General features: G+C 50.8%; 1 protein-coding gene across 1 annotated transcript; it reads right to left on the minus strand.

Annotated features, from left to right (window-relative positions):
• Positions 1–2,928: 2,928 nt before the first annotated feature.
• BMP2 (bone morphogenetic protein 2) lies at positions 2,929–7,717 on the minus strand. The gene is made up of 3 exons (XM_041417202.1): positions 7,303–7,717; positions 6,147–6,505; positions 2,929–3,937 (listed from the first exon to the last, which is right to left on the minus strand). The coding sequence occupies exons 2-3, from the start codon at positions 6,496–6,498 to the stop codon at positions 3,093–3,095; spliced, it is 1,197 nt and encodes a 398-aa protein (XP_041273136.1). The 5' UTR covers positions 6,499–6,505; positions 7,303–7,717; the 3' UTR covers positions 2,929–3,092.
• Positions 7,718–8,721: the final 1,004 nt, after the last annotated feature.

Consider the following 8,721-nt stretch of genomic DNA (forward strand, 5'->3'; position numbering starts at 1 on the left):
CTGAAGTACTAGTGGGCTGTGCTAACAGCATACCTTTAGTATTTAGCATTATTTAGCAGTCATTACCAGACTTTCAAAAGATGCCAGAAAGCCCAAACCTTTCAGAAAGGCTGTCTGATCATCAGTTCTATCTAAAAGACTTCAGGAACCCAACTGATCCCTAGGAAAACGTCCTATCACTCATCTGTGAAAGATTGTTATGTTTCTTTTACTTTAAGTCCTAAACAAAGTCTTTAGTGCAGCACTCTCACCTCTCCAACCTAGAGAGCGAGGTGAAGGTGAAGGCTTTAAAGTTACATTACAAAACCAGTTCTGCAGAAATTTATTGTCGTGCTGAGCTTGACACCTGCATAGTTCCTCCTCAAAATCAGTATGGAACTGAGGATTCTGTGGCTAACACTAAGCAGCCACAGAAATGCTTACAAGAGTGGGTCTTTATAGGTTTGCAGTGATACATTGGCCTCCTGGTGTATTTGACTGAGGATGCAATTCCTTGTCAAGCACCAGGAGGTTTGCCTGTGCAAGGAATGCGGCACCGTGCCACGAGCCAGCTCCTGCTCATGCATAGACAAGTGCTGGAGCCAATTTTTTTGGCAACAAAACGAGCATCAATGAGTTCTCATGCCTCACAGGAGAAGTAAAGCAGTCACCACTCTGTAAAGAGCCTCCCTCAGTCTTGTCACACATGAAGGAGCTGTGAGACTTCAGCTTTACAGCACCAGAGCTGAGGGTCTGCCTAGAAGTGCTGTGGGCTCTTTACAATTCCACAGGGTTGGGATCACACCTTTCATGCTCATCGTTAAATTTTCAGCACTTGTCAGCTTCCTCAAGCTTAGGTTTTACAGTACAGTAACACAGCTCTGACTTGACTGCACAACCACACATCACAAACAGCAAATCCTTGCTGGACCTCCACTGCAGCCCTGACAACCCTGCCAAAGCAACAGCCACCAACTCATCCAGCACCAGGAGAGCTGGCAAGAAGCAAAAGGCAAACCAAACTCCTGCACACGTGATGCTTCATCCCTAAAAACATCAGCCACCAAAACAGCACCGGCGTTTTGAATAAGCACCTGGAGATGTCCACTCAGCCAGCCCACAGCTACTATGCAGTACCAGCATGACCAACATCAGCTACCTCTCAAAATTAAGCAGAGCCCAGCTGCAGAGTGGTGGATTGTTCTCTGACAGCTGCTAAAAACACTGCTGGTACAAAGAAATACATCAGTTTTATCTCACCACAGAGCCTTACAGCCCAAGAAGCTTTTGAGTTCACAAGAAAAAAAAAACTGAAGCAGTCAACAGGTAATTAATTTTTCTTCCCCTATCCTCTGTAACCTCTGCTTTTTGTGATGAACAAAAGGATTGTTCTACAAGAGGACCTGTAAGACACCATCAAGTTAGCCTTTCTGATCAACCCATCTAGTTAGTACCATTGCTGCAACCCAGATGATCCTGGTAAAAAAAGGAGGAGTCTGGGGAGGACCAGGACAAAAAAAAAAAAAAAAAAAGAGGGGTTCATTAACAAAACATCAGGAGGCCCAAATCAGAGATTGCCACAGCTGACTTAGAGAGGTCCCTACAGGGCCCACTGCACACATGGCTTCAGAAGTGCAGCCACAGTTCACCAAATGCAGAACTGGAGCCACCACAGAGCTCCAGGGGATGACCAAGAAGCCCATGAAGCTCCTTTCCTGCTCTCCTGCTCCAGCACAACTTTCACACAACACCCCCGGGCTGTGCCTGCCACACCAGCTGGGGAACACGCAACAGGCACAATCAGCATCAGCTTCAATGCTCTGCCCACTGCAGATCACACTTTGCTCCTTACATGAAGGATTTGAAAACCAGTAAGGTGATGCAAGCACAAGTTGTGATGACTGCACAAGTGAACCATTTTTTCTTACAGACTGGACTTCTCAGAAAGAAATATCAGAATTCTATGGTTTATTATCTGAAATAGATTTAAACATTTGGGGAAAAAAAAAAAAAAAGGTTTCCAACACAAAACCCTGGAAATGAAGAGAGGCTAATCTGCCAAACAGCAAAACCATCAGCTGAGGTTAGAGAGGAGGCTGCATATGACAACAGCTTGCTGCATGTAGGGCAAAAATTGCAGATTAATTTCACTGTAACACTCCACAGAAGTGAGCTCTCATCTGAGGTGAGGAAGTATGCAAGGCTTTTCCAACTGTTAAAGACAAGGGCTGGTACAAATTAGGTAGGTATTCCTCTTTAGCATAGATAATCACAAAAAAATAAGATGACATTTTAGTTTTTATTATTTCATATTTGGCCAGGACTTTTAAAGGAAGGACTTTTAAAGGAAACATCAAACATTCACTTTTCTGTAGGTCTAGAAAGGATTCAGTCTTCCCCCACCCCCACCTCCCATAGGATTTCTATTGGCCCTTATGTTCACACTGCAAATTAGTTGGGAATAGCAGTATTTATACTAGATCAGCAACGTCTGGTTCTTATCCAAATGTTCCACCTAAAGAGGATGCCAGTTCTCATGGATTGGACAGCCCACCCTGCAGCATTCCTGAGAATTGTACAATATAATCTTGAAAGTCAGCAGAGTGGATTATCCACTTTTTTCTGGACTTGAACTTGTGACCTTAACAGTAGCACAGCAGAAAGCAAATGTGCTATGCACTTTGCCATAGTAACCTTCCATGTATTCTTTTCAACTTAAATACACACAATTGAAACAGCTACAATTTTGGAAAATTATGTACAAACCCTATATTTTTTTCTTTTTTGATTACATATAAATACAAATTAGCTATTCTTCTAAAAAGTGGTTATAATAGTAAATAAATACAAAATAAGAATCTGACCATTATACTTCATGTGCTGGGGTTAAACCCATATAAAATGTACAACTAAAATACATTTAAAATCTTTAAAGGAATATTTCTCTGATTAAAATATTTGTTTTCCCAACTTTTTCGTAGACATAAATATATTTTCAAAATAGTTGTGTTTTTTTTCTTTCCATTTCATTACATAAATAAAGTCTTCATTGGGAAATATTAAAGTGTCAGCTATTTTTTTTTTTTTTGCATTTGTCTAATATATTTGCTGTGTCAGCGGCACCCACAACCCTCCACAACCATATCTTGATAGTTCTTTAATACAACTTTTTCATTTTCATCAAGGTAGAGCATGGAAATAGCACTCAGTTCTGTCGGCACACAGCAAGCCTTGGGGATTTTGGAATTCACTGAATTGACCAAAGTCTGAACAATGGCATGGTTTGTTGAGTTTAGATGATCTGCCAGTGGAAAAGGACATTCCCCATGGCAGTAAAAGGCACTATACCCCGGCGGGGCAACAATCCAGTCATTCCACCCCACATCATTGAAGTCCACATACAACGGATGCCTTTTGCAACTGTATTTGTGGCGTTTACGCTGTTTGTGTTTCGCTTGACGCTTTTCTCTTTTATGGAGCGGGTGTCCCTTGCCATCATGCCCAAACGTCACTAACAATGGCCTGAGCTGAGACCAGCTATCTTCATCCTGATGTAAAGACCTGCTAATCCTAACGTGCCTCTTGGAGGCACTGTTCTCTTTGTCCAAGTGAACCACCTCTACCACAAACCCATGATTAGGTTGTCCATGTGCAATCCACCTCAAAACAGCTGGCGTTACATCAAAACTTTCCCATTTACTTGCATTATGATGCACCAACCTGGTGTCCAAAAGTCTTGTGACAGGGTCCTTAGAGGTGGCTGTGGCTGGCTTTATAATTTCATAAATATTAATACGGTGATGGTAGCTGCTGTTGTTCTCAAAGGCTCCGTGCACCTGTTTCCGAAAAATCTGGAGTTCGGCTGAGGTGATAGATTCCTCGTTAGGGATGGAAGTTAAATTAAAGAAGAAACGCCGTGCTGTTTTCCCGCTCGTTTCTGGCAGTTCTTCCAAAACTTCTAATTTGATTAAACAGGGAAAATAAAAAAAGAGAAAAGAGGGAAAAAATCAGAAACGGAGACAAACAACCAAACCCCTTAAGACTGTCTGCTGATGGCAGCTTTCAAATGACAGCTACCACATGTGACACACAAGACCTGAAAGACTTTCAGGCAGAAAATACTGAGTCCCTTGTTTGTTTGTTTGTGCAAGCACGTATTGCATGAAGTTAGAAATGCTTCATTCATTGTTACACATTTGGATTGCATCCTGGTGGCTTTTGCCTTCCAGGTAGTTGTCATTAGAAGCAAGAACTATACAGCATTAATTTGGACTTTAAAGACATTAATGAAAAACTCAAGCACTGGGGAATTATTAAAACTGGTGAAAACTGGTGAAGGACTTGGGGTAACTGTTGCATTTCTGATTTTTTTCTAAGAATACAGTTCTAACATCAATCCCTTAAATTCCATGCTGAAAAACATTAGTCTGCAATTTAGGTGACCTAAAAATCTTAATGTATGGATTTTTGTGTGTTTAATCCCACACAAATCATGTATCAGCACCCATAACAGTACTTTATGAAGCACGCCCCAGTATTTACCCAAAAGGGCCATAAAGAGCAACAGAAAGATTCAACTGCTGAAATAAGGGTGGATGGAAAAGAGATAATGAAACAAAGTCACCTCCAAACAAGAAGTTTATAAAACCACCAAAACCAAATATTCAAGGAATCACTAAACTCCAGGCCATTGCCACCTTTGAGTACCAACAGAATGGAGCTCCAGAAGGAGTACAATATAGCTAGGGTTGCTAAATACATTGTTGCTGCAGACATTAAGAACTATTTCCCAAAATAAAACTCTCTCATGGTTTTTAACTTTGCTGCTAAACATACTGAAGGGGAAAAAAAAATAAAAATCACTTTCTAAGGGGGAACCATAACTGCTATTAGCAACTCTTAGTGGTGTAACCATTCCCCTTTGAATAAAATACAAATTTTTGCATAAGGTAAATCTCAGCCTTATGGTATTTCAGGACCAGACCAGTACTTGCTAATATGTAAATATTTTTGAATGGTCACAAGTTCTGCTCTAAAGAAATTACTAACGCAATGAGAACTCAGTGAAAAAATGGGAGCCACACTGATTTTCTTCCAAATTTTAAAAAAATTATAACACCGATTTTCTAACAAAATCCAGTTTTGCTGTAATTGTATGACAACTTCAAACTGCAGATTTTTATATTTGCCTAAAACTTATCAACTTTGCCCTTTCAACTCCTCTCTCACTCAGCCCCTTGCCCACAATCCTTGGGTTTAACATGAACGACCCACGTGCTGCCTTTTCCCCACTATCTGCCAGATTTTTACTTCCCATGTAGGGAAAGGTGGATGAGGAGAGGTTAGATTTCACCATTCATCTTCCTCACGATAAGGCTTTCCACTAAACAGCGCATCCACTTCTCAGAGGCCGCCGCCTTTTAGAAACTTAAAACCTAATTCATCTCTTTTCTTGACACAGTTTCACTCTAAAAGCAGGGGGGAAATGAATTTTCATCGCTTCAGCAGCGGGGCCACTGCACGGCAGCACCGGAGAACCGCAGCCTGGAGCAATTACAACCCGGGGAAACCTTCCCAAAAAAAGCACGTGAGCGACACGCGCCCCACCGGCTCCGCGGGCCCGGGGAATGCCACAGCCGCTGCTTCGGCCACGGAGCCGGGAAACGCCCCCGGCTGCGCCCCAGAGCCGCTGCCCCGGGGGGCTGCAGGCCTCGCAGGTGAGAGCCGAGCGCGGTCACGGGGCTTTGGTCAGCCCGGGCTGCAGCGCTCCTCGACGGCAGCCCCCGAGGATGTCGCGACTGATTGTTTCACTGATCTCTCACGGAGATTAGACGGGGATTAGAAACCTCCGCAGCGGCCCGGCTCAGCAGCGCGTTAGGGAGCTTTCCCTGCTTTCTAGCCTCGCAGGAGAGCGGCGATCTGTGGGAACGCTTAACGCGGAGTCGCGCTGGTTTAGCGGGAAAAGTCAATAAACCGGGAGCGCCCCGGCGGACGGACAGTGGGGAGAAGGGAGTTGGCAGAGCAAGAGCTCCGCGGCAGCGCACCCGGCCGGGAGATGCACTGCGCGAACCCCGCGGTACCGGCGGGAGGAATCCGCCCCCCGCTCCTCCTCCGGCCCTGCCCTCCCCTCCGCTCCCGCAGCCCGCGGAGCCCCCGCCCGCCCGTACCTTCGTGGTGGAAGCTGCGGACGGTGTTGGCGCGGCTGGCCGCCCGCTCCAGCGGGAAGCCCAGCGCCGCCGGCTGCCCCAGCTGCTGCCCCGCGTGCAGGCGGTAGAGGTCCAGCATGTAGGGCGGGATGACGACGTCCTTGCCGGGGCTGGGCCGCCGCTTCAGCCCGAACATGTGGAGCAGGCGCAGCTCGAACTCGCTGAGCAGGTCCTCGGGGCGCTGCGCGGCCGAGGCGGCGCGGCCCGGCTCGCTGAAGCGCCGCCGACCCACCTCCGGCATGAGCCCGGCCGCGCCGCCCAGCAGCGCCTGGCACAGCAGCAGCGCCAGGAGCGAGCGGGTCACGGCAACCATGATCAACCTGCGCGGAGGAGGAGGAGGAGGCGATGGGAGCCAGTCAGCGCGGACACCGCGCCGGGGGAGGGGGGGTGCGGGCGGGGACGGTCCGCAGGTGGGACCCACCCCGGCGCCGGGCCATGGCCCGCGGAGCCCCCGCCGCGGACCGGCCGGCGGAGCCCCCCGAGGGGCCGCTTCAGGTGCGCAGCGGCACCGAAATCCCCGCGGCAGGAGATCAAAGGGAGCGAGGCGGGACGGGGGAGCGGAGCGGGGCGCTCCGCAACAAAGGAGCGCGGAGGTGAAGGGGAGGAGGGGACGCGGCCGGGGGCACCGCCGGGGCCGGGGCGCAGGTGTGCGCCGGGCCGGGCCGGGCCTCCCGCCGCCGCGGCCGGCACCGCTCACCGGGAAGGGAAGGGGAGGCTGCCCGGCAAAGCCAGCTCCCCTCTGCGCTCCCGTCCCGACCCCCGGGCTTCCTCCCACACACCCCGCTGAGCCGAGCCGCGGGGGCTCGGGGCCGACTCCGCTTCTCCCGCAGCGGGGCAGCGGCTACCCTCAGCGGAGGGAAAAGGAGAGCTGTTTTCCCTTAGCGGAGTGGAAGAAGGGGAAGGAGGAAAGTACATATCCTGCTACGTCCTTAGCCAAACCCACAGGATGACATTCTCCCCCGTGAAACTTTGGGCTGGATTATTATAACAGTAATAATAGTTATGATTAGTGTCCCGTCCCCCCTCTCTCTTCCAGAGCGCTAGCACCTCCGCCGTGGCCCACGGAGTCATCCTGCGGAGAAGGCTTTCAGCGGATCTGCGACCGCCGGAGCTATACCTGTGTGCAGCAGCAGGGGTTGTGTCTGCAGGAGGGTGTTCTGCTCTCGGGGTGTTTTTCCCGCATCACTTGGTGTTACTCCAAACTTCGCTGCTGCTCCTCTACAGCTGCCGAGCAGAAAATAGAAGTTCCCTGAAGTGCAGTCCGCCTCGGAAACATACTTTTTAGCAGCTGGTTGAGGAGGCAGAAGGCAAGTCCCAGCCAGGGAAAAAGCTTCTCCCTTTTAAAAGCAGCGATCGTGAAGTTGCTTCTTCTTCTTCCTCCTCCTCCTCGCGTGTGTGTGCCTGCCCGTGAATGGGTCCCTACGTGTCTACGGAGTTAAAAGGCTCCTTTTCAAAAATGTCCTTTGCATCACGCTCATCAGACAGATAGACATTTACCGAGACTCCCGCAGCAACATCAAGATGAAGCTTGACTTGTCTCCGCTCCCTTAAAAAAGAAAGGAAAAAGGAGGGAGGAGGGTAAATAAAAGAAAAAAAAAAAAAAAAAAAAAAAAAAAAGGGGTGGGGAGCCGCCCGCCGCCGTCCCGCGTGGAGCGGCCGCGCTAGGGCACCGCGCCGGGCTCCCCGCCGGCCCCGCACCGCACCATGGCCGGGGGTGGCCGCCCGCCGCCGCCGCCGGGGCTTTTTGTTGCGCGGCGATGTCACGACCCCGGAGGCTCGGGGGCCCGCGCCAATCACAGCCGCCCTGTGGGAGCGGGCTGCGGCCCCGCACGGCTTTTAAAGGAGACGCCGCCTCCCTCCCTCGCTCCTTCCCTCCCTCCTCCCTCGCCCGCTCCCTCCCTCGCCGCGGCTGCCGCCCGCGCCCGGGTCGCAGTGCCGCCGGGGCGAGGGATGGGGCGGGCGGCTGTCCCGTTAAACTGTGGTACCGGCGGCCGATCCGACGCGGGAGTACCCCCGGCCCGGTCCCGCGTCCCGCTCCGGGCGGCCGTGGCGGAGCGGGACCGGGCCGGGTCGAACAATGACCCATTGTACAGCCCGAGCGCTCCGCCGCCGCAAATCGGATTAACGCCGTGTCCCGGACTGCCGGGGTGGTAAGGTGCGAAGGTCACGTAAGGTACCGGGAGAATCCCGGTGCTTTAGAACTACTTTAAAAATACATATATGTACTTATTTTTTTTTCTCCCCCCCACCAGAGCGTGGAGCTCTCTGCCCGAGCCAAGGGCGAGGGCTGGAAATCTGGGGGATTCCTCGCTCTCCTCTCCGAAAGAGGAGCGCCCGGACTCGGGAGAAGTCTCCTCCCGCAGCGCTGCCGCGGCGCATCCGATGCGGGCTCAGCCCCGTGCGGGCGGCGGAGGGGTTGGGCTGGGTGGTTTTTTTTAAGATGTGGCTGCCCTCCAGTGGTGGAACGGCGGCGGATCGCCCGGCCCGGAGCGGCAGCCCCGGCGCGAACCGCCCGCCCGCGGCCCCGCACCTGCCC

This window comes from Onychostruthus taczanowskii, unplaced genomic scaffold, assembly GCF_017590055.1.
Source record: "Onychostruthus taczanowskii isolate IOZ18803 unplaced genomic scaffold, ASM1759005v1 scaffold55, whole genome shotgun sequence".
Taxonomy (NCBI): domain Eukaryota; kingdom Metazoa; phylum Chordata; class Aves; order Passeriformes; family Passeridae; genus Onychostruthus; species Onychostruthus taczanowskii.